Here is a 26,136-nt window from a genome sequence, read left to right on the forward strand (position 1 = left end):
GGCAAATAGCGGTGCTTTGGGTGTTTAAAAAATGTTTTATGGATAACAGCTTCCCCAATACGCACAAGAGGACACTGTGACCACTCATTCCGTTTGGCTACAATTCTTTGTTCGGGTCGCAGTGGTTTTACTCAGACATTCTGGTGAGGAGAGAAACTTTTGTCGCGGTCTGTCAACTCCACTCCACTCAGTTGTTCTCAATTCCCGGGACACCATCTCCGTTTGTAATACCACTTTTGCCAGACAATTCTGTTCCTGTTGTTGACATTCGGGTCGGGCTACTGTCGGTGCGGACAAGGTAGGGAGCTATAGCCTAACTACCCCTCATATTCTACAAAATTACATTAACACAAACACAGTTGTAGAAAGTTATACTCTGTGGCCGGCGTAGGCCTACTTCGGGTTTTCTCAACTCGTAAAGACCCAATTTTACTCACCAGCCGAGACTGTTCACAACACACATTTAATTAACCACCTCAGTCAATACTTTTTTGAATGACACTGTTCTAATTTGCCGGAAATTACCAGGCGCCGCAGTGTTCTCGTCTCCTATGGCTGAAGCCAGAAGAGAAGAGGAGGAGGAGTTGAGGGATATACGGAACCGAAATCAAGCAACAGGTATGTCCACTTGTCAACAATCTATCGTCAACGTCTTGTAATTTTGATACAGCGTCTCCTGAAGTAGGCTACATGTGTTTGACACTTTGGGGTAATATAATTTCAAAACGTGGACTTTTACCTTTTTAACCCATGAACATGACAACTTGGAACAGTGTTCCATCATGAAACATATATGGTTAAGTGTGTAGGAAATGATACAATTTAGCTGAACATTTAATTTATATAACTTATTGTTGTGAAGCAAATGTTACGCAATTCTATAAATTGTTCCATTCCTTTGAGCTGAGATTTTTTTTGTCGTTGCAGTTTTGAAGCTACTAATTTCCAGCAATTCTATGCATTTTCCCATGGCTAATGGTGTGTTTCTCTGCTCAAACATTATAACAAAATCAATGGGCATGTAACCTGAATGCCCAGTTTTTAAAATATTATATTCTCCCTCACTGTCTAGCTTTTATTTGATTGTTAGTTCTCAAATATGATATTATAAAAAAATGTAAATAGTCAAATATATTTTCTGCCTGCTTTCTATCTGGTTTTGATTGTTTAAATTGACACTGAAACTGTTTTTCTATCTGAAAATTACTACTTCAGATGGTAGAGTCCAATCAACAAGATCAGCTAGAATGCTAACTGTTCTTGTAGACTTCCTGTCATTGCACTAACACTAGTTAGCATTAGCTCGTACAACTACCTTTAACTTCCTTCACACTTGATGCAGAGACATACAATGGTATCAACGATTCTGTTGCAGCTAGCGATTTTCCTAAAATAATCATTGTTCACATAAAAAAAATCCAAGAAGTATCTATGTAAAAAAAAAAAAAATAATATATATATATATATATATATATAGTACACAAACCTGAGTTTGAAAACCCTTGCTCTCTCATGCCTTCTAGCAACAAATCAGTTTCTAGTGCTATATAGAAATAAACCCTAGTTCTGTTCTGCACCATTACAGTATCTAGCTGCTATGGTTGACACAATGCCCTCACTACGTCATTCAGTGAAAGTATACTTGTATACAGCAGCTGGTAGCAACTACCTGCGTGTATCAGATACAGCAGTCAGTAAACAGTGCTACAACCACAAGGAAATGGTCTGGGAAACTCTGCCAGCCAGACAGGAAGGAAGGATGACACAACAAATTGTACATCTCCTGACACTTAAAATATTCCTCATCTCATGCCAGCCAAGCTGTCATTTGGTGCGAACTGTGTTGCTGGAAATGCATTTGGAAAACCACTGGCACTTGGCAGACAGGTTGATCCTGTTAATTTTGGCTCTGTATATTTTTGCTTTTGTCGTTTAATTTCCTGATGAAATCACTTCTAAAATGTGTTCATATTCATATCTCTTATGCCACACAATCTTCATGTAGATCAAGAGAAAGGGTTGTAAATGAATACATGTATGTAGGCTTTATCCTGGACTTCCTGATGCCCCGCCCCCAGTTGGTAAGAGTTGGCAAAAACACGTCTGCCAAGGCTGATCCTTAACACTGGGGCCCCTCAGGGGTGTGTACTTAGTCCCCTCCTGTATTCCCTGTTCACCCACGGCTACGTGGCCAAACACGACTCCAACACCATCAGAGAACTGGCAGTGTGGTGCCAGGACAACAACCTCTCCCTCAATGTGAGCAAGAGAAAGGAGATAATCGTGGACTACAGGAAAAGTACGGCCCGCCATTAACATCGACGGGGCTGTAGCGGAGTGGGTCGAGAGTTTCAAGTTCCTTGGTGTCCACATCACCAACAAACTATCACGGTCCAAACATACCAAGACAGTCATGAAGAGGGCACGACAACACCTTTTCTCCCTCAAGAGACTGAAAAGATTTGGCATGGGTCCCCAGATCCTCAAAAGGTTCTACAGCTGCACTATCGGGAGCATCCTGACCGGTTGCATCACTGCCTGGTATGGCAACTGCTCAGCATCTGACCGTAAGGCGCTACAGAGGGTAGTGCGAACGGCTTAGTACATCACTGGGGCCAAGCTTCCTGCTATCCAGGACCTATATAATAGGCGGTGTCAGAGGAAAGCCCATAAAAATTGTCTACCGCATGGCAAGAGGTACCGGAGTGCCAAGTCTAGGACCAAAAGGCTCCTCAACTGCCTCTTCCCCCAAGCCATTAGGCTGCTGAACAATTCATAAAAATCCCCACCAAACAATTTGCATTGACCCCCCCCCCCACAGATTACCTCAACTAGCCTGTACCCCTGCACACTGACTTGGTACCGGTGCCCCCTGTATATAGCCATGTTATTCTTATTGTGTTACTTTTTATGACTTTTTATTTTAGTCTACTTGGTAAATATGTTCTTATCTTGAACTGCACTGTTGGTTAAGGGCTTGTAAGTAAGCATTTCACGGTAAAGTCTACACTTTACCGTACCGCATGTGGCAAATAAAGTTTGATTTGATTTTAGTCATTGCGTTTGGTTTACTATTTTACATTTCAATGGCTGTTGGTATATTGAACTTTCCCTCACCTTTGAATTCTGGTTCTAAACATGGTTCTATGCCGAGCGATTTCCAATCTAACAATGTGTTTGGACCCATAGAATGGTTAGACCTTCCTAGTGTAGTTAGGGGAGAATTAAGCAGCAACACCTGTTGAGCAAACACCTGACATCCCAGTAAAGACACACCCCACCCAACACAAGCCTCCATGCCCAGTGTGTTAGTTCAGGCCTGGGTTAACTGCAGCTGTCTGTATTGGGAGATCAGGCTGATCTCAGGCATGTGTTCTGTTATCTCCACCCGGCAAAAACAGAAGAGGACTGGCCACCCCTCATTGCCTGGTTCCTCTCTAGGTTTCTTCCTAGGTTATGGCCTTTCTAGGGAGTTTTTTTCCTAGCCACCGTGCTTCTACACCTGCATTGTTTGCTGTTTGGGGTTTTAGGCTGGGTTTCTGTACAGCACTTTGAGATATCAGCTGATGTAAGAAGGGCTATATAAATACATTTGATTTGATCCTATGGGCAGGTGGGTTGACTGTGTAGAGAGTGATGGAACAGGCGAACATGAACTGTTGTCTTGTAACTTGATAATGGTGCCAACTGCCAACTCTACTGCACATGTGTGTAGGCTAGCTAGGCTATATCATATGAAGTTATTTGTCACAAGCTGAGATTAGCCTATTAAGGCTTCAGTATATGCTTGTCACTTTTTAAGAGTAATATACATTATCTCCTATGCCATGTACCGTATGATGCCATATGTTATCATTGATGATTACTTTGTGCATACTGTTCTTCATCTGCATTTTCAATTGGCCAAAGTTTAATCTCCTTGCATTGAGCAAGATCTCCGTTAGACTGTCATCTCCCCCAAACATCCATGGATGACTCCTCTTTGACATCACCTAATCATGTCTTGACATGAGTCATGTTAAGAATCAGCTCCTGACACTGTGTTATTCATAGGTGACATGATCATGTCTGTCTCCTCTTGTCTGTTTTTCATGCAAGGATAGAGCGCTCCACATTCACAATGTTATGCTTTTATAGTCGTGGACATAACATCTGTTCCACTTTGACTGTTTATTATTCCAAGCAGTGTGTGTGTGTGTGTGTGTGTGTGTGTGTGTGTGTATATATATATATATATATAAACTTAGACCCCCTCATCTCTCTCTCTCTGTCTCTCTCACCCTCGGGTGGCTGTAGGAGTATGGAGAAGGAGAAATTCATATTTTGTCTTCCTTTGAAGAATCATGTCTCCCTTAGCTGAGGCTTATCACTTAATACAAATCCAACCATCATTAGTATTTGGCAATTAAACTGTCTATTTCCAAAAAGGCATATTAGATTTTAATTGACTCTTCCCATTTTTGTCCCGTTGTAAAATACTAGCTTCCCCACTCGACGTTGACAAATTCATTACTTATCAATTTGACTCCACATGGAGGCAGCCCAATGACAGCTGTGAAATAACTATTTTCTTTTGTGTGATGAAAAGGCTCTCAAATATTAATGTGGAGCCTGTTTCCCTTGTAGCAAATGAGATGTACATATTAATGTACTGTAGAGCCTCAACAGAGAAAATAGATGTGCAGTGCACCAAAGCTGGTGTTTCAATGTCACCCAGAATGCTTCACTCTTTCTGGCAGATAGTTTATCAGTGATTAACGATAATAATAATAAATTGATGTTCAATAATTGACACAATATACTTCTACTGGCTAGTCCAACTGACCTGTCTTCATAGTGCTTCACATGGGGGGGGGGGGGGGGGGGTTGTGTGCAAAACAAGTATGAAAGTGTATACACTCACTACTGTATTTCACTCTGCATGAGAGCGTCTGCTAAATTAATACAATTTAAACAAATGTATTTCTGCCCGATAGTTTATCATTGATTAACATAATAAAAATATGTTCAGTAATTGACACACAATATTGACTTGGTTCCTTATTTCTACTGGCTAGTCCAACTGACCTGTCTGGTCCACGGGATTGACTTCCTACAGAACATCTCTCAGAACTGACCCACAATGGCTCTGGATTGGACACGGTTAATGTGCAGCTGTTGCGTTCACCCATCAACCCACTTACCCAGCCATTAACCCCCAGCCCACCCTAAATAATTTGAAACACTCCCTTTGAGAAAGTATAGGGAAGACTTTGATTCTACCCTATGAGGACATCAGTGTCTGTTCTGCCTGTGTGGGAAGTAGGATCCAAGGATATGAAAACCCCTGGAAGTCTTATGGGGTTCTGGGAAGAAGCAGAAATTCTTGCCCTGTATAAATAAACCCAGAATATGAGAGATCACGTTCCTGAACATGCCATGTTACCGGGGTCGGGATATAGAGGAAGATGCTTCTTTATGGACTGACTAGGGATGGGAACTAGCTCCTGGTCTCCACACTGCTGTGCCTTCATAGCCTAGCCCCACCCTCCATGGGATGTAAACCTTACTTCTGACCTCTCTGGTTGGTTTGAAGTCCTGGGCCTAGCTTGCATATTAAGAGGGAGGCTTTTTTTCTACACTCCCTCTTACCACTTGTTCTTTACAGAGGGCTGCCCCAGTTCTGAGTGATGGTAGCATGTGTCATAGTGAGTTGTTTTGTGGTGTTTCTGTATGGGTTCCCTTCAATGGTTATTATTATAGCTGGTCTTTTAGTAAGCAAATCAGCTTTAAAACCATATCTCTGTTTCTTTTCTCTTTAGTGAGTTAGTTGTTTTGCATCCCCTCTTGTTTTGTTGCTTCTATTTGGTGTTAAACATGACATTTATTTCATATTCAATAGGCTATTAATCCTATATTTTTATTTATTTGTTTATTGTGTAATTGTCCATAACCTGTCATGGGATATTTACTATTAAAAGCCCTCTGAAGGAGGAGTCCATGACCTGGCAAATGTCTCTCTCCCACCACTCAGAGAAAGAGGGTTGAGCCTCTTCACTAAGCCAGCAATAATAAGTATCTAATGAAAGTACTTCTATGGATGGAGTTCTTTTCTGCCTGGTTTCTACAGCTATATCTTATCTCAAATAAAAGTGAAAGTGTGTTTCATAATGGTCGCACAACCTGCTGAGTGACTTCTAGAAAAGAGGATATGTTATGGCTCAGTTGGTAGAGAATGGCGCTAGCAACACCAGGGTTGTGGGTTCAACTCCCACGGGCGGACCATTACGAAAAAGTATCTAAAGTCGCTTTGGATAAGAACGTCTGCTAAATTACTAAAATGATGTGGCACTGTGTCCGGATGTATTATCTATGATGGATTGGAATAGAGTAACAGTTGACTCCACCTTCTAATCCAGCAAAGCATATTCCCACAGTATGCTAAGGTTTTTAATATGTAGCCTACTTCCTAACACTAATGTAGACCGATGACCAAATAATAGAGGTATGCATGTTTCCAGAGCAGGGAGTGGTGCTACAATAGGGAAATACAAGGATCTGGCCAACAGAGATGTGGCGTCAGAATGGGTGTGCCCACCATTAACACCCTGCCAATAGGGAAGACGGACAGAAAGACACACAGTATTGTGCTCTCTCTGACACAGGAAGACATGTTGATTTGATTCTGTTAGATAAACACAGGTGTTGGGCTGGAACAAACCCAGAACAACCCTTATAATAACGTAAATATGCACTCAATGACCTAGTTCAGTTGGTAACAAGCAATGCCAGAAGAAAGCCTGGCATATTTGTATTTTGTGTGAACTGTGCCTTTTTTTAAATCAGAGCAGAGGGTAATTTGTTTTGTAGTGTTCCATCAGTAGAACAGGAGAGTGACAGTAGAGTGGTACTTCCTGAATGGCCACATTCCATTTGATCACATTGGCCAAGTCAACACACCAGCCAGTAGGGAGAGAGAGAGACCCCTCCCTTTCTCTGTTGTCGTTCGTGGTCATGGAGTTTGTTTCTTTACACAGCAACACACAGCATGGAAAAGTAGGGAGGGACTTGAAGGAAATAATACACACCATTTTGGGGGACATTTGTGGAATGTGTTTAAGACGTTAACAGGTAGGAGCATCTCTTGTTGCTATGTTTCGCTGTGAGATTATGTTGTCAGTACAATTCACAGTAGGTTATCGACAATACTTTCAGCAGGGATTGCTCTGTATTCCAACTGACAGCTCGGTAACTTGTAAATGAATGTTGAATATTGAAAATTGCACTTGCACTTGCCTTTGACCAGTGTGTGTATGGCATTGTATCTACCAGTATGTAAATGTCAAACGATTTCCTCTTGGAAAACCTCTCCCCATTCTGTCTTTGTCACTGTAACTGAGGCAGGTAAACAATCTCTCACAGACCAAAGTGCAAAGAAATGTGTGAAAATGTCTCTGAGGATTTGATTCACTAACAAACTGTTACTTCCTTTTACCTTTTTTGTTTCATAGTGAGGTAAAAATGTTACATTTACATTGCAGTCATTTAGCAGACACTCCTTTCCAGAGCGATTTACAGTTAGTGCATTCATCTTAAGATAGCTAGGTGGGACAACCACAGCACATTTTTCCTCAAAGTAGCTTTCAGTAGAGTCCTTAACATAAGTTTGAGGCATATGGCAGATAGCAAGTGTGACATTGTAACAGTATTATACTGGTTGTAAGAGAATGAGGCGATGGCGTCAGGTTTTTAGCAGGATGCTAACAAAAATGAGCATCAAAATATTAAGATGGCTTAATGCATGATTTTTAACACAAAGGGATCCTAATATCCTCATATGACCTACTTTTCGGATATATTTTAGTTCTTATGGCGCCAAGGCCTCATACAGTCATATACTGTAGTATAGTCAAATGAATGTAAATGTTTGCTTAGCTGCTGTGCTCTGTGGACCACTAGCCAGTCCACCTCCTCAGAGAGCACCAGTCGTGGCACTCAGTCAGATCTTCATCTATTGTTTGTGTCTGAAAACCTGGTCACTGGTTGAAAGTGAAATAAATAAATAATACAGGTAATTCAAGTGTATTGTATTGTATGACTTTGAACCTGTGATCACTGATGGAGCCGACAGACATGGCAGCTCTGCTTCTAGCTCCTAAGCAATTTTGCAGTATTTTTTGTTGTTGTTGTTATTGTTGTGTATTGTTAGATATTACTGTGCTGTTGGAGCTTGGAACACAAGCATTTCACTACACCCACAATAACATCTGATTTTCTTTTGAGATTGTAGCTATACAGATCATGGTTCAGAGATAATGTCTGGCTTGATGAAATAAAGATGAGAGCATTAACAAAACAATTATTTGTGTTTAGAAATGGTTTTGTTTTTTTAAATGCTTTTGCTATTTGCATGTCAATGTCATTCTTTGTAACTGGTTGATCAAGAACAGACTAGAATGTCGAGCCAGCTGAATGTAGTTGTTCAAGTTTTTGAACGGCAAGAAGGTATGCAAAGCACAGTTATTTTGTTCACTTGTCCTGTGTCGTTGTACCTGCAGCTTGCTTTGTTTGTGTACAAAATTAGGGTATTTTCTTAGTTAGAAACTTTCAAATGTGACCGTTAAAATGAAAACACTGGTTACTTTTCTTTTCAGATCGAACAGAGAGAAATAAGTCTGAGGCTCTTCATTCCAGGTAAGTTATCCATATCATTGAATTACATATTGGGCATTTTCAATGTGTCTGTCTTGCTCAATACAGAGAATGAAACGTGTTAATATTGTGATAATGTTGCACGGTCCAGTATAAACACTGGGTTGTTCCAGCTCTACCTAGCCACCTCTGTTGCTCCACGGCTCTGTCAGGACTGCAGTGGCCAGAACACTGTCTCTTTAACAGGCAGCTCTGCTGAGGGAGAGTTGTGAATGGTGCAGGGTAGCAAACAATGCGCTGATCCATCCTCTTTGACAGACGGTCTGACACTGTGTCCACTGTGTCCGAAGGTCAGAGCTTTTTGAATGGGGGACCAAGCCACACTGACTCAGTTGTTGACGCCCCCAGAGCCAAGTTGGTTACCGTCCAGGGTTAGGGTCAATTCCATTTCAGTTCAGTAAACTGACTCCAACCCTGTAACCTTTCTTTCACAACATGGTATACCCTACCTAGATAACTAATTAAAACTCAGCACCTTTTCAATGTCTTCCAATCCAGGGTATTGACACAGAAGGAGGCTGGTGGGATGAACTATAGGAGGAAAGGCTCATTGTATCTGCTGGAATGGAATAAATAGAACGGAGTGAAACAGTTTCCAGATGTTTGATGTGTTTGATACGTCAATTTATTCCATTCCAGCCATTACAATGAGTCCGTCCTCCTATAGCTCCTCCCACCAGCCTCCTGTTAAAGTACAGCAAACGTCAACGTGTTCCAATACAATAAACCTTTTTTTGTTGTTGATTGTTGATCAACTATTGGACGTTTAACCTCTCTATTGTTCTATTTGTTTATGGTCTTAGCTAATAGTCCTAATTATCCACGTAGTGCGGGGGGGGGGGGGGGGGGGGGGGGGGGCGTGTTGCTGTCTTCCTCTCCAGATGGTTTATATCACATCTCCAGTTCAGTTAATGAGCAGGATGTGTTGAAGGTGCTGGGCCTGTGGGGGTCTGGTCTGGATCCTGTTCACAAGACCCCGTTCCGTTGAGACTGCGTAGTTGGCCCTTCTGGGAACATATTCTGGCACAGCCTGGGAGGGGTGCGGTGTCAGCTCCAACACTACACTAGTCAGGAAGTCAGATCAGACCTGGGAATACAGATCAGCAAGAGGGGTGGTTATATTGCAGAAGTGCACTTTTGGACGCCACACTGGGCTTGGTAGATGTATGTGGTGGACGGAGGAGGAGGGGTTAGACTGGGAGTATTTCTGAGTCATTGTTACAGTACCAGATGGGCGATGCCGAAGGATATTCAGTGGATTGGATCTGCGTCCTGCTGCGTTTTTAAAGGTTTTCTGGAGAGGGATTGTGGAAAGTTGCAAGCGGGGTTGAACTCTTCAAAGGGCTTGCTTTTTAATGATTGTCCTCTTTCTTGTGCCGCCGTCTCTAGTACTTGTCTCATTCTCACTCTGATTACTGGCGTTTAAAACAGGCGCATGTACCGGAGGTAGGCTCTTCTTTTGGCTGCAGTATGCAGCGGTAGCTGTGTTGTGTGGATTGGAGTTGATGATAGAGTGAGATAGAGGATGTGGCCGTCCCAGTGGCAACTGCAGTGCAGAGAGGACCACTGCAGCTAAAGAGGTTTGATGCAACTATCAACGCTGTTGTTATCCTCCTTTGGTGTTACTCTGCACTTATTCAGGTCTTTTAGAGGTAAAGGGGTATATATTATCTCTTTTACTTTATCGTATATGAAGTCTAGGATACCTATGGGTGACAATTAAATGTTTTCAAATGTCAGGATTATTTGCTGAGTTTGTCATTTATTTTTGTTGAGAATTCCTCTCTCCTGGTTCAAGCCTATAAAGGTGGCTGGTTGGCTTGTGGATAATTAGCACTGTCTGTCCAGTGTAGTAGTCCGGTGGAGTTTGACTGTTGCCAGCATTATACTTTGCTTTCTCAGGTTGTATAAATGTAAGAAATCTTATTGTCCAGTCAAACTCTCCTCTCCTCATTGGTAACTCTTCTCTCTTCCAGCCAAGGACCTCTGTCCTCAATACGAGCTGCCATCAAGCAAAGTGAGTTTCTCATTGTTGAGTTTGTCCATTATTTGGTATATTCTCATACTTTTATATTGTACCTAGCATGATTAACGTCTGTCTATAGCAGAGGAGGCTGGTGGGAGGAACTATAGGAGGATGGGCTCATTGTAATGGCTAGAATGGAATGAATGGAACGGAATCAAATGTGGTTTCCATACATTGATGTGTTTGACTGCTCCATATATTCCATTCAAATGAGCCCATCCTCCTAGAGCTCCTCCCACCAGCCTCCTCTGGTATATAGCTATTGTACATGATTGAATCCCCCAAGTGTTTTTTTTTATGTCTCTTTCAATTCATTACATATCAGATTGAAAGAGATGAATTTCCTATAATTTTCTCCCACAGCGAGAACCAGCACCCAAAGTGAACAGACCAGAGACAGAAGGTAAAGTAAACAGAGGAGTTTCATAATCCATGGTCTGTCTGTAGCTCTCTGATTGAATACAGTTCGACTCTCATTATTCCAAAAATCAAACCCCAAATGCTTCAAGGTAAAGTGCACCGTGGCAAAGAACTTGTGCTCTACAGTTGCAATACACATTCTTCATTTGAAACGTACTGATTATTTATGTTGACTTACAGTCCTCGACTCAACTGGTGAATAACCATTAAAGAAAGTAATATGGTCTATAAAATGGCATATAAACAAAATTATGGCCACATATGGTGTTGAAAAAGCTATATAATGATTTATGACTATTGATGGCTACATAAGGCTTTCTGTCAACATACGACAAGTGTCAACAGTCTGTTGTGGTTGAGGCAGTCTACTGTATTGTGCGTAATGGACTTGTTTGTCTTTCAGACGTCCAGAGATCACCATCCTGTCAGCCGAGCCGCTCGCTGCCAACGGCTGGTTTCCAGGGGCTTCTGGGGGATTTACGGCAGCCTTGCCTCCCTCGCAGCCCATCTGGGGAGGGAGCATCCAATCAGATACCCAGGTACTGTTTATTTAACGAACATCCGCCTCTAATACTAGGGGAGACAGCAGGGTGTGTGTTCTTGGCCTGTTCACAGTTTGGGTGTGTTCTGCATGGATTTGAACTTTTACCATTTTAACCTTACCATGTTCCTGTGTCTTTCACAGTTTTCAGTGTAATGTTTCAGATGAACTACTTTCAAAGCAAACATAATTTGGCAGTGAAACAAGCACGGCAGGTTCTGCATGTTGTAGTACTATAGGACGTCAATGTAGGACAGTAGCAAGCTTGCATGTAGAATACAAGTTATAATAATCACACCGCTACACATTTGCTTGGTCAACGTGTGTGTGTGTGTGTGTGTGAACCTTCTCTCTCGTGTCTTAGCCACCGCCATCCTATGACCAGGTGATCAAGGAGAAGACCCAGGAGACCGTTGTCACGCTGACCGCCACCCGCCGGAGATCCACGACCATTGCCACGCAGACCGACCCTGTGGAGGACGACACCGCCGCTGGCCCAGAATGCACTGCATCCTCACAGCCAATCGAGAAGAGACAGTCTACAGGTGAGGCTTGTGCGAATGAGAGTGATGATTACAGATGGGTTAGCTGACAACGTCACGAAAACTCTATAGTTGGCATAGTCTATAGTTTTTTTATTTTTATACATCTAAGTGGTGTGAGTATAATCTAAATGTATTGTTTATAATCTCTTGCTTCTCAGTGAAAATAAAGCCAAAAAAGCCACCAAGGCCATACTTACCCAAGCCTTTGCAAAGTGACTCTACCACTACAATAGCTGTATCTGATTCTGGTCTTATCCAAGTAGATGCCACAGCCACTAACACTAAGAACCAAACTGACCCCAAGTCAGTCGCAGCCCAACCCAGCCCAACAGATGCCAGCTGTGCAATCCCAAACACCCGGTCTCTCTCTCCATCTGTTTCTGTACAATCGGATGGGCCAATAATACCTTCCGAACCCAGCACTATCACTACGTTCTTAGAACCTACAGTCCCCTCCTCATCAGTCCCAGTAGCCACTGAACGTCCCATCCCGCTTCCTCGTTCCAAATCCTGCAAACAGACAATCACAGAGGAGGTCAAAGTTCAGACTCTGGTCAGGCTCAGTGACAGTGGTTCCAGCTCTGTAGATGACACAGCAGTCGAGGCTCCTCCCTCGGGGAAGTACCTACAGGAACTATTAGATGTGTTTTGTCCCGTGGACCAATGTGACCAGAACACTAGTGACGCTAGTGACAATCAGACGCCAACTGACGGGAGCGACCAAAGCGAGGAAGGTGACGAGGACGGTGACATGGCCGCCCTTCACAGCCAACGTAACATCCGGGCCCGGATCCAGGCCTTTGAGAGCCAGGAGGGCGATGGGGAACCAGAGTTCAAACAACCAGAGCCTCTACCCAGGAACGTGCACCTCAAACCCCCTGTGATTTCAGCCAAACCAGCCCCAGCCCTTGCCCCCAAGCCCTCAATCAAGAAGCCCAGTAATGGCAATAACTACCAGGGGGCAATCTCCATTTTCTCCACTCCCTTTATTCCTTCCATTCCAACCCCAGCACCCAGACCCATGCTCCACAGAAAACCCAGTATAGTCCCAGAACCAAAAGAACCGGAATCAGAGGCTCCACCCCCCGCCAAGACAGCCATCCTTTCCCGGTCGCAGCTCTCCATAGCGGCCAGAGCCAAGAACCTCTTCCCCCAAGAGGAGGATGAACCCAGGTTGGTACCTCCTATCTCTCCAGAGAAGCCTCGCAAGGAGCCGCTGGGCCTCAACCTCAACAACCACAACTCAGCCTCCATCACCACCACAGAGGCAGTGAATGAATACATGGACAACCCCACGAGTAAGTACAGCAGCATGCATTTCACCACTGACTTAATTGGTCAACTTAGTAGTATAAGTGTTCTAAGTATAGTTAACACATATCAGCTCATTTATAACCTCTTTATCGACACTACATTTCAAAAAACGTCCCTAGCCTGCAGTTTTTTAAATTGATTTAAATGTATTTATTTTTGTTTGTTTTTTAATTTTATTTCACCTTTATTTAACCAGGTAGACCAGTTGAGAACACCTTTATTTAACCAGGTAGACCAGTTGAGAACACCTTTATTTAACCAGGTAGACCAGTTGAGAACAAGTTCTCATTTACAACTGCTACCTGGCCAAGATAAAGCGAAGCAGTGCGACAAAAAAAACAACACAGAGTTACACATAGGATAAACAAACGTACAGTCAATAACACAATAGAAAAATCTATGTACAGTGTGTGCAAAGTAGTAAGGTTAGGGAGGTAAGGCAATAAATAAGCCATAGTGGCGAAATAATTACAATTTACAATTTAGCATTAACACTGGAGTGATAGATGTGCAGAAGATGATGTGCAAGTAGAGATACTGGGGTGCAAAGAGCAAAAATAAATAACAATATGGGGATGAGGTTGTTGGGTGGGCTATTTACAGATGGGCTGTGTACAGGTTTAGTGATCGGTAAGCTGCTCTGACAGCTGATGCTTAAAGTTACTGAGGGAGATCTAAGTCTCCAGCTTCAGTGATTTTTTTTTTTTTGCCATTTGTTCCAGTCATTGGCAGCGGAGAACTGGAAGGAAAGGCAGCCAAAGTAGGAATTGATTTTGGGGATGACCAGTGAAATATACCTGCTGGAGCGCGTGCTACGGGTGGGTGTTGCTATGGTGACAAGTGAGCTGAGATAAGGCGGGACTTTACCTAGCAAAGACTTATAGATGACCTGGAGCCAGTGGGTTTGGCGACGAATATGAAGCGAGGGCCAGCCAACGAAGGCATACAGGTCGCAGTGGTGGGTGGCATATGGGGCTTTGGTGACAAACGGATGGCAGTGTGTTAGACTGCATCCAATTTGCTGAGTAGAGTGTTGGAGGCTATTTTGTAAATGACATCGCCGAAGTCAAGGGTCGGTAGGATAGTCAGTTTTACGAGGGTATGTTTAGCAGCTTGAGTGAAGGAGGCTTTGTTTGCGAAATAGGAAGTTGATTCTAGATTTAATTTTGGATTGGAGATTGGAGATTGGAAGGAGAGTTTACAGTCTAACCAGACACCCAGGTATTTTTAGTTGTCCACATATTCTAAGTCAGAACCGTCCAGAGTAGTGAAGCTAGTCGGGCGGGCGAGTGTGGGCAGTGATCGGTTGAAAAGCATGCATTTAGTTTTACTAGCATTTAATAGTAGTTGGAAGCCACAGAAGGAGGGTTGTATGGCATTGAAGCTCTTCTGGAGGTTTGTTAACAGTGTCCAAAGAAGGGCCAGAAGTATACAGAATGGTGTCGTCTGCGTAGAGGTGGATCAGAGAATCACCAGCATCAAGAGCGACATCATCGATATATACAGAGAAAAGAGTCTGCCCGAGACTGCCAGAGGTCCAGACAACAGGCCCTCTGATTTGACACACTGAACTTTATCTGAGAAGTAGTTGGTGAACCAGGCGTGGCAGTCATTTGAGAAACCAAGACTATTAAGTCTGCAGATAAGAATGCGGTGATTGACAGAGTCGAAAGCCTTGGCCAGGTTGATGAAGACGGCTGCACAGTACTGTCTGTTATCGATGGCGGTTATGATATCGTTTAGGACCTTGAGTGTGGCTGAGGTGCACCCATGACCAGCTCGGAAACCAGATTGCATAGCGGAGAAGGTACGGTGGGATTCGATATGGTTGGTTATCTGTTTCTTCACTTGGCTTTCGAAGACATTAGAAAGGCAGGGCAGGATGGATATTGGTCTATAACAGTTTGGGTCTGGAGTGTCTCCTTTGAAGAGGGGGATGACCTCGGCAGCTTTCCAATCTTTAGGGATCTCAGACGATACGAAAGAGGGGTTGAATAGGCTAGTAATAGGGGTTGAAACAATTGCGGCGGATAATTTTAGAAAGAGAGGGTCCAGATTGGCATTAAGGGTGTAAACATTGCTTAGAATTTGTCATATAGTCCTAATGCAGGACCTATATGTTGACAAAAATTGAGGAGTCAACACTGGCCGTCTCTATCTCTGTCTCTCTCCAGACTATATCCCAGTGAACCCTGTGCGTAATGATGTGGGCGGCGGCAGCTCCTTCAGCAGACAGACTGTAACCAGAAGACCCACCACCATTAGAGTGCCCAGTAAAGGAAACTGTGAGTCTAGTCCTCCTGCTCTACTCTCTGAGTAGTGAGTTATGTGGCTCCATATCCACATATGTATGACCTTATATAAAGGCCCTCTGATCTCCATCTGGGTCTACCCAAAATAAAACCTTTTGACATAACCTAATGATGGATTAGATGCTGTTGATTTATTTTTGCTGGCGAGCCATTTTCTCAAACAAACTGTAGGTGTGGATGTTTGAATGTGCGTGTCTGTGCTTTGGTGTCTTAGTGAGTGTGTACAGTCGACTCCTGATAAGTGAGTCAGTTAATCCGAATTTCAATACTTTATTTACATCGACACGTAGTTTGAGTATGTGCATGTTCCACCTCAGAGCATTCATTCATGGCAACACCAAGCCATTGAATTAGTGCAAAAAATACATTGATTCCAAACCTTTGCATGAATTAAGAGTTGACTGTATGGTTTGTACAGTACAGTGTGTCCAGTCTAAAACGTTGACTGTTTTCTCTCTTAGTGTTCGATGGGACTTTGGACAACCCTCCTCCTCTCCCTGCACAGAAGCCTGTAGGGTCACTGCCATCCCCCGTGACCCGTAAACAAAGCATCTCAACCCGCTTCCCCTTCCAGGTAAGTGCTACCACCTTCCTTCCCCATATACTTCTCCAACAGAAGCACTATTGATCCACAGTAGGCTACCTAGCTTCTATTCTACTACTAGAAAACAGGAAATACAAGAGATTACTGACATAGTTCTTCCTCCACACCACCGTGATACTGCACTCTCTCTGGGGAAGCCAGAGCCAGTCAATAGCTCCCGGCCCGGCTTGGCTATGACATGACTGGGCTTTTGTGCAGCAAGAAGGCTTAGCTAAAAGGACATAAAAATGGAAGTCAAGGTGCTACTTTGTATTTTTCTTCAGCGTCACTCACGATTATCTAGTGTCAGTTCATTCATGTTGGCTTGAAAACCAGCCCTGTCAGAAGCAGTGCTAAACTAGCCTGACAAACCAGGCTTTTACCTGGCCACCGCCAACATTCACTTCCACCTGCGGTTGGTTCTCAACCGCAGACCACACAAAGGGGCCAGTGTAGTGTGAACAATGACTGACTAGTACTGTACAGCTAGCTGTTAGCAGTAGCTAAGGAAGGGCACATTGAGCAGTCATTAACTCGGTTGCTATGGTTGCCCTAGTTGCTGAGCGCTGTGATGGTAGTAGGCGTAGTAAGTCTGTTTTGTTCAGGGGAGGTCATTTAATCCCATGTGGTGTTAAATGTGATCTGGGAGAGATTAGAGAAGTACCCTGGTTGTCATCAATTCACATCTGTTTCTAGACTGCCACGTTGCTTCCTTGAACATAATAGTAACAACCTTTTTTCTGTTGATTTGAACTGTAGGAGTCCTTTGATTCTGAGCCCATACCGGGCCTCCCTCCTCGGTCAGTAACATCACATTGTGGGTCATTTTAGGGGATAAAGAGGGGTAAAGATCCATTGATAACATATTAGATACAGTCCTAGACACATGGCTTTAATTAACTTCATACTGCTGTTGATCTCTTCCAGGCCTGGTGGAGCTAAGGTCCTCCCTCCTCGCCCACCTCCAGCAAAAGTAGGCCCAGGAAGGCCACCCCCGCCCCGGATAAATGGTCCACGTCAATCCCTCTCTACCCGTAGAGCACCAGCTTCATCAGCAGCTTCATCACCCAAGCAGCCCCAGGCTCAGAAGCCCAAGAAGAAGGGACCTGTGCTTCCCCCCAGGCCCAACCCTGGCCACCGTCTCTACAACCAATACACGGTGAGAGCTTAGAGTTCCCACCCTGCTCTGCTGCAGCCCCCGAGGCAGCCTGCTCTGCCCCCCCCCCCCCCCCCCCCAAGGCAGATACATGGTGGATTTCAGTGGAACTGTTGTGTACTGTATTTGTGGCAAGTGTCACATAGTAAGTCTGTGTATGTTTTCTGAATGTTTTCTTTGTCATGTGTGTTTGTCTAGCTTGGACTTCCCCACGGGATAGCAGAGTTTGACTACAATGGGAGAGACACAGGGGAACTCTCATTCCAGGTAAATCACTGTCTGCATGTGTTGGAGGTTTTGCTTCTAGCAACAACAAGAACATGATATGAGAAAATGTTACTGACTACTATATTTAAACCTGATTTGATCACTAGTTTTATGGATTTACTTATTTCACCTTACTGTTTTGTAATACATTTTTTCTTTAAGGAAAATACAATTTAGTAGAAATTAATATCAAATACTCCCACAGAAAAATGAGTTGCTGCTGCTGATTGAGCAGCTCGACCACAAGACCTTTGAATGTCAAGTGGGAGACATCCGGGGCCGAGTCCAGAAGTCTCACATGAAAGTCATCACTCCTCTCTCCAGTGCCCCAACTAAACCAGCTCTGTCACAAGTAATGTCTTCAACCATTTTCAATGAGCTGTCAATCAAAACATGTCTGCCCTCTTACTTTCCAGGCAACTTGGCTACCCCCTATTTTGTTTGGCTACCCCCTATTTTGTTTGGCTACCCCCTATTTTGTTTGGCTACCCCCTATTTTGTTTGGCTACCCCTTATTTTGTTTGGCTACCCCCTATTTTGTTTGGCTACCCCTTATTTTGTTTGGCTACCCCCTATTTTGTTTGGCTACCCCTTATTTTGTTTGGCTACCCCTTATTTTGTTTGGCTACCCCTTATTTTGGTTTGTATTTCTTTGTAGCCACATAGGAACTTGGTTTGTATTTCTTTGTAGCCACATAGGAAGTTGGTTTGTATTTCTTTGTAGCCACATAGGAAGTTGGTTTGTATTTCTTTGTAGCCACATAGGAACTTGGTTTGTATTTCTTTGTAGCCACATAGGAACTTGGTTTGTATTTCTTTGTAGCCACATAGGAACTTGGTTTGTATTTCTTTGTAGCCACATAGGAACTTGGTTTGTATTTCTTTGTAGCCACATAGGAACTTGGTTTGTATTTCTTTGTAGCCACATAGGAAGTTGGTTTGTATTTCTTTGTAGCCACATAGGAACTTGGTTTGTATTTCTTTGTAGCCACATAGGAACTTGGTTTGTATTTCTTTGTAGCCACATAGGAACTTGGTTTGTATTTCTTTGTAGCCACATAGGAACTTGGTTTGTATTTCTTTGTAGCCACATAGGAAGTTGGTTTGTATTTCTTTGTAGCCACATAGGACGTTGGTTTGTATTTCTTTGTAGCCACATAGGAAGTTGGTTTGTATTTCTTTGTAGCCACATAGGAAGTTGGTTTGTATTTCTTTGTAGCCACATAGGAAGTTGGTTTGTATTTCTTTGTAGCCACATAGGAACTTGGTTTGTATTTCTTTGTAGCCACATAGGAACTTGGTTTGTATTTCTTTGTAGCCACATAGGAACTTGGTTTGTATTTCTTTGTAGCCACATAGGAACTTGGTTTGTATTTCTTTGTAGCCACATAGGAAGTTGGTTTGTATTTCTTTGTAGCCACATAGGAAGTTGGTTTGTATTTCTTTGTAGCCACATAGGAAGTTGGTTTGTATTTCTTTGTAGCCACATAGGAACTTGGTTTGTATTTCTTTGTAGCCACATAGGAACTTGGTTTGTATTTCTTTGTAGCCACATAGGAACTTGGTTTGTATTTCTTTGTAGCCACATAGGAACTTGGTTTGTATTTCTTTGTAGCCACATAGGAACTTGGTTTGTATTTCTTTGTAGCCACATAGGAACTTGGTTTGTATTTCTTTGTAGCCACATAGGAACTTGGTTTGTATTTCTTTGTAGCCACATAGGACGTTGGTTTGTATTTCTTTGTAGCCACATAGGAACTTGGTTTGTATTTCTTTGTAGCCACATAGGAAGTTGGTTTGTATTTCTTTGTAGCCACATAGGAAGTTGGTTTGTATTTCTTTGTAGCCACATAGGAAGTTGGTTTGTATTTCTTTGTAGCCACATAGGAACTTGGTTTGTATTTCTTTGTAGCCACATAGGAACTTGGTTTGTATTTCTTTGTAGCCACATAGGAAGTTGATTTGTATTTCTTTGTAGCCACATAGGAAGTTGGTTTGTATTTCTTTGTAGCCACATAGGAACTTGGTTTGTATTTCTTTGTAGCCACATAGGAACTTGGTTTGTATTTCTTTGTAACCACATAGGAAGTTGGTTTGTATTTCTTTGTAGCCACATAGGAAGTTGGTTTGTATTTCTTTGTAGCCACATAGGAAGTTGGTTTGTATTTCTTTGTAGCCACATAGGAAGTTGGTTTGTATTTCTTTGTAGCCACATAGGAAGTTGGTTTGTATTTCTTTGTAGCCACATACGAAGTTGGTTTGTATTTCTTTGTAGCCACATAGGAACTTGGTTTGTATTTCTTTGTAGCCACATAGGAACTTGTGAACTCCTTGTGAACTGAGTATTTTTTTAGTTTAGTTTGGTCTCTAAATCCCTCTTTTGTAAGTGTTTCTGTAAATTTCACATATACCTGGATGTGTTTTCTCTTCTTACAGGGTGTCAGCACAGTTGGGTCTCGTAGAGGCAGCAGTGGTCTGCAGGTGCAGGTCCTCCATGACTTCACCCCAGGTACAGAACAGTACCTACTCTGGCACACTGACCACCACAACACACAACCTAACAAGTCTCCTAACAAACACATTGGCTATTGGACTGTACACCTTACAATATTTTAAGTAATTTATTAGATTTTAATCACGTCAAATAAATTCCAATATGGTTGGCATGCTTTTACAGCTGTTTTGAGTTCCCCAAAACATGTCCACGCCAAGTAACTTTTAGAATCTAGAATCTAGAAGAAAAAAGTGTTTACAGATTTGAATCACCTCAAATAATTTGCAATATGTCTGGCATATATTTATTGCTTAGTTGTTTTTCCCTCAGCAATTGATATCCACAAAGTAAAGTTCATGCTAGAGTTTGTGTTGTCAGTTGGTGTCAGCAGTGGGATTTGAATGACATGTGTTGTATCCTATCCAGAGGGTCCAGGGGAGTTGGGTCTGAGGGAGGGGGATGTGGTGACCAATGTGGAGCAGGTGGACAGTGAGTGGTACCGCGGCTCCTGTAGAGGCTCCTCTGGCTTCTTCCCTGTCAGCTATGTCAAAGTTATGGTAAGACTTCAGTCAATGTTTCAGCTATAGAGATAGGGCTGGTTTCCAAGATTCAGATTAAGCCTACTCCTGGACGAAAAACTGTTCAATAAAGTCTCTATTCAAAGTCTTTTGTGTGAGAAACCAGCCCATAAAGTGATCTACAGTGGGGCAAAAAAGTATTTAGTCAGCCACCAATTGTGCAAGTTCTCCCACTTAAAAAGATGAGAGAGGCCTGTCATTTTCATCATATGTACACTTCAACTATGACAGACAAAATGAGAAAAAAAATCCAGAAAATCACATTGTAGGATTTTTAATGAATTTATTTGCAAATGATTTTCCCCCCCACTGTATAGGATGTATAGAAATGAGTCCAGCTATTTAATGTGTTTTGATTATGTTTTTTTCTCTATTCAGTCAAATGCACCAACACTGACCAACACAAAGAAGGCAAGACCCCCCCCTGCAACAGTCAGTGGACCAAGGTGTGTGGCGCGGTTCGACTTCGAGGGTGAGCAGAGTGACGAGCTAACCTTTTCTGAGGGAGACGTGATTCAGCTAAAGGAGTACATGGAAGAGGAGTGGGCGAGGGGACAGATAGGGGCCCACACTGGAATCTTCCCCATCAACTTTGTGGATATCATAGAAGATCTTCCTCCTGCGCCACAACGACAGCAATCATTCCCCACCAAGATGGCACTACCTGGTAGGACTTTTAATTCAAGGCCCACTTCTTAGCTTGAAATGGAATATACTGTATATTAAATGACATATCACAGACGGAGCCTTTAAATCATTAAGGAACCTCGGCTTGAGATGTGTGTCCCTATCTTGACATTGTAAACATAATCAGAGAATTGGAGACATAGGAATTTTCCCACGGAAGTTCATGTCGTTCCCGGCATGCTGCATCTGAGGTCATAGTGTAAAGTCAAAGGTGGCCAGGCCACAAACACAGTGAAATATTTATTCTTGGCACGGGGGATTTTAGCTGTATCGTCACACATCCTGTACCCCTATTGCAGTTTATCCACCAGTACAAAAGGTTTCTCTAGAACTACTCCATCTCTCTCGTAATGTGTAGGCTGATACTTCCCTCTGCGGAATGTATGGAATCTGTGCAACATGTTTAAGTCAGGAGCTCTGTGTAAGCCCCTGTACTAAGGCCTTATTATTTATACGCTACAGCTCACTCTGTGTGCTGCATGTACTTCTCACTGGCTCTAGCAGTGTACTAGTGTAGCCCACACACTCATTCCCCATTCAGTTTTATGTTCAGCAACTGTCAACACAATATGCTTTCTATCTGAATATCGCTACTGCATTTCTCAGGCATGGTTTCTTCAACCAAGACCCAAGAGGCTGCCAAACCCATACAGGTATGGTTCATGTGGTACCGTTACCAGTCTTTACAACATAACAAAAACTAACGTCACGATACAGGTGTACGTGTGTCAGTGTTAGGCCTTAGCTGTAGTCTGGGGTAGCCTAATGACGTCTGTGTGTATATCCAATGATTAATGATTGTACTTGTGTATGAGACTGTGAGTATGAGAGTGTCCACTAACATGTATATCCCTGTCATTAGTCTGGTTCGTCAGGAGTGGAGTGGGCTGTGGCTCTGTATGACTTTGTAGGCCAGGCAGAAGAGGAACTGTCCTTCCAACAGGGAGACCGTATCCTGGTCACACAGCATGTAGACGCAGAGTGGTGCTCTGGAAGGCTTAACGGTAGAGAAGGATTCTTCCCCACAGCCTTCGTAGAGACCAGCTCAGGTAATAATAGGGCATTCTTATGGCGCCATCTTGTGGTAGGAGGTGAATTTATCTGCTTGATATATAAATCTAGCAGATTTTTATTTTTTATTTAATTCAAATTACTTTGCCGGGGTGATTGACACATGACAAAAAACAACTACTGATACATTCAACGTAAAACCCAGTTTGAATAGGCCTATATACCAGAGGCAGGTGGGAGGAGCTATATGAGGATGCGCTCATTGTAAATACTGGATTGGAATTAATGGAACGGGGTCAACATATGGTTTCTGTATGTTTGATACCGTTCCATTAATCTTTAAAATGAGCCCATCCTCAAAGCTCCTCCCACCAGCCGCCTCTGACAGATATTCCTGGACTACTCATAGGGCAACATAGGACATTTAAGGTACTGATGATTCCCTTTGTCTCTGTCCAGGCAACTCTCCTGTGTTGGACAGACAGCAGAGTGTGACGAATGGAGAAGGAAGCAGAGGGAAAGCGCTGTTCGACTTCACAGCTGAATGTGAAGAGGAGCTCTCACTGAAGGTATTTCTGTCAACATTCAATAGTTAATTACCACAAGAGTTAACATTCTGTTTATTACAGTCAACAGTCGTGTGTGTATATATACACTGCTCAAAAAAATTAAGGGATCACTAAAATAACACATCCTAGATCTGAATTAATTAAATATTCTTATTAAATACTTTTTTCTTTACATAGTTGAATGTGCTGACAACAAAATCACACAAATTATCAATGGATATCAAATTTATCAACCCATGGAGGTCTGGATTTGGAGTCACACTCAAAATTAAATGGAAAGCCACACTACAGGCTGATCCAACTTTGATGTAATGTCCTTTAAACAAGTCAAAATGAGGCTCAGTAGTGTGTGTGGCCTCCACGTGCCTGTATGACCTCCCTACAACGCCTGGGCATGCTCCTGATGAGGTGGCGGATGGTCTCCTGAGGGATCTCCCTCCAGACCTGGACTAAAGCATCCGTCAACTCCTGGACAGTCTGTGGTGCAACGTGGCGTTGGTGGATGGAGCGAGACATGATGTCCCAGATGTGCTCAATTGGATTCAGGTCTGGGGAACGGGCGGGCCAGTCCATAGCATCAATGCCTCAGTGCTGACACACTCCACCCACATGAGGTCTAGCATTGTCTTGCATTAGGAGGAACCCAGGGCCAACCCCACCAGCATATGGTCTCACAAGGGGTCTGAGGATCTCATCTCGGTACCTAATGGCCGTCAGGCTACCTCTGGCGAACACATGGAGGGCTGTACGGCCCCCCAAAGAAATGCCACCCCCACACCATGACTGACCCACCGCCAAACCGGTCATGCTGGAGGATGTTGCAGGCAGCAGAACGTTCTCCACGGCGTCTCCAGACTGTCACGTCTGTCACATGTGCTCAGTGTGAAGAGCACAGGGCGCCAGTGGCGAATTTGCCAGTCTTGGTGTTCTCTGGCAAATACCAAACGTCCTGCACGGTGTTGGGCTGTAAGCACAACCCCCACCTGTGGACGTCGGGCCCTCATACCACCCTCATGGAGTCTGTTTCTGACCGTTTGAGCAGACACATGCACATTTGTGGCCTGCTGGAGGTAATTTTGCAGGGCTCTGGCAGTGCTCCTCCTTGCACAAAGGCGGAGGTAGCGGTCCTGCTGCTGGGTTGTTGCCTTCCTACGGCCTACGACTATTCCTCCACGTCTCCTGATGTACTGGCCTGTCTCCTGATGTACTGGCCTGTCTCCTGGTAGCGCCTCCATGCTCTGGACACTACGCTGACAGACACAGCAAGCCTGCAAGACTCCGTCTCATGCTACCACTAGAGTGAAAGCACCACCAGCATTCTAAAGTGACCAAAACATCAGCCAGGAAGCATAGGAACTGAGAAGTGGTCACCACCTGCAGAACCACTCCTTTATTGGGGGTGTCTTGCTAATTGCCTATAATTTCCACCTGTTGTCTATTCCATTTGCACAACAGCATGTGAAATTTATTGTCAATCAGTGTTGCTTCCTAAGTGGACAGTTTGATTGACTTGGAGTTACATTGTGTTGTTTAAGTGTTCCCTTGAATTTTTTGAGCAGTGTATATACATACACACACTACAGGTACTAGGCCTACAGTATAACTTTCCTTTCTCTTGCTATAGGCGGGGGATATCATCACCAACGTGGAGTCCATTGACGATGAGTGGTTCCTGGGAGAGTTGAGGGGGAAGCGAGCATTGGTGCCTAAAAATTATATCCAAGTGCTGGCATGAGTAATCTACCATTAACAAAGACACTGGGGAACTACTTTGTGTCCGTGGTTTCATCACGAGTAATGTCTTTTGAACTATGGAAATATGACTATTCCAAAGTGCCGTTTTGCCCCACTGGACTGCAGTACTCTACTTTGAAGCTTAAAACTACAATGTCCGGTCAATCTCCCACAGAAAGCTATTGGGTGTTTTTTTTAATAGTATTTATAAATGTGAAAGGATCACTTTATTTGGATAGTATGACCACATACAGATGGACTATCTGCTGATAAGCAACTGCTTGCGAAGGTTACAGTAAGGGTTAGGGCTAGTTGAAATGTTACTGATAGAGCATCTACAGATGGACTACAGACTATCCAAATAATGAAATAACTTTGTATGACGATGCATCTGAGAATGGCTGGCTGTAACATGCATTCATATGAAGTTCCTGCCACAAAACCCTTACCAGCTTTGTTCTAATCCAGATATGCAGTATTTAACATGTTGACCACACCATTGCACATTAAATAGAGCTGTTGTAGTACAATATTTCCTCAAACTATGAATTGTGGTTCTTACAATACTGCATGTATGTAGCCCCCTAAAAGCCTTTTCCGGTGGCTAATTGTGCTCAAATGCTCAGCTGGTTCATGACTTTTTTTTACTTCCATGAAGTCAATTCTCCTTAACAGGGTCATTCATAACTTTGAGGAAAGTGTCAAGGTTTGACATTAAGCTTAACCAATGTTTTTCTTAAGCTTAAACAGTGATTTATTTACTAGGTGTATAATCCTCACAGGGTGGAAATGTGGATCGTAAATTAGCCATAGACCTGAGTGAGCAAGATTGCGGTAGCATATTGGTGAATAGGATTAACTTCTCTCAAACATGAACATTTAGGTAATTATCCAAACAGGGTGGGTAGAAATGTTATTTAGCTTTGCACCATTGTTTTCCCACCAAATAAATTGACACTTCCTGAATGTGGCATTGTAGGAAGGTGTTTTCTTAAATGGAGAATTACAAACGGGTTGGAAAGTGATCAGGGACAAATCAGATTATTTTAAACAATGTATGGCTTATTTCTCAGAAGTTGATAGCACCCGGGGACATAGCAAAACAAACATCCACTGAAAGGTGTTAAACATATCTTGAAAGGGAATTTAAGGTAAAGGATACTGTGGACTTGTGGGATCCACATTTTACACCAAGATTTTTCCTGAAG

At 43.1% G+C, this 26,136-nt stretch overlaps 1 protein-coding gene across 2 annotated transcripts; it reads left to right on the top strand.

The window, feature by feature from the left end:
• On the top strand, window positions 1-25,894 carry LOC109878633 (SH3 domain-containing protein 19-like). Of its 2 annotated transcripts, none has more exons than XM_031837866.1 (21): window positions 1-298; window positions 529-618; window positions 8,634-8,673; window positions 10,668-10,708; window positions 11,081-11,120; window positions 11,541-11,676; window positions 12,064-12,223; window positions 12,382-13,521; window positions 15,712-15,822; window positions 16,311-16,423; window positions 17,192-17,232; window positions 17,360-17,591; window positions 17,787-17,855; window positions 18,061-18,207; window positions 20,292-20,364; window positions 20,776-20,906; window positions 21,306-21,594; window positions 22,221-22,267; window positions 22,477-22,663; window positions 23,085-23,194; window positions 24,819-25,894. In XM_031837866.1, exons 2-21 carry the CDS (start codon window positions 552-554, stop codon window positions 24,927-24,929), a joined length of 3,285 nt encoding a protein of 1,094 aa, XP_031693726.1. In that variant the 5' UTR covers window positions 1-298; window positions 529-551; the 3' UTR covers window positions 24,930-25,894. The 2 variants fall into 2 exon arrangements, with proteins under 2 accessions (XP_031693726.1, XP_031693725.1); XM_031837865.1 differs by having other exon boundaries at window positions 3-298; window positions 12,043-12,223.
• Window positions 25,895-26,136: the final 242 nt, after the last annotated feature.

The sequence above is a fragment of the Oncorhynchus kisutch genome, linkage group LG12 (genome assembly GCF_002021735.2).
Source record: "Oncorhynchus kisutch isolate 150728-3 linkage group LG12, Okis_V2, whole genome shotgun sequence".
Lineage (NCBI taxonomy): Eukaryota > Metazoa > Chordata > Actinopteri > Salmoniformes > Salmonidae > Oncorhynchus > Oncorhynchus kisutch.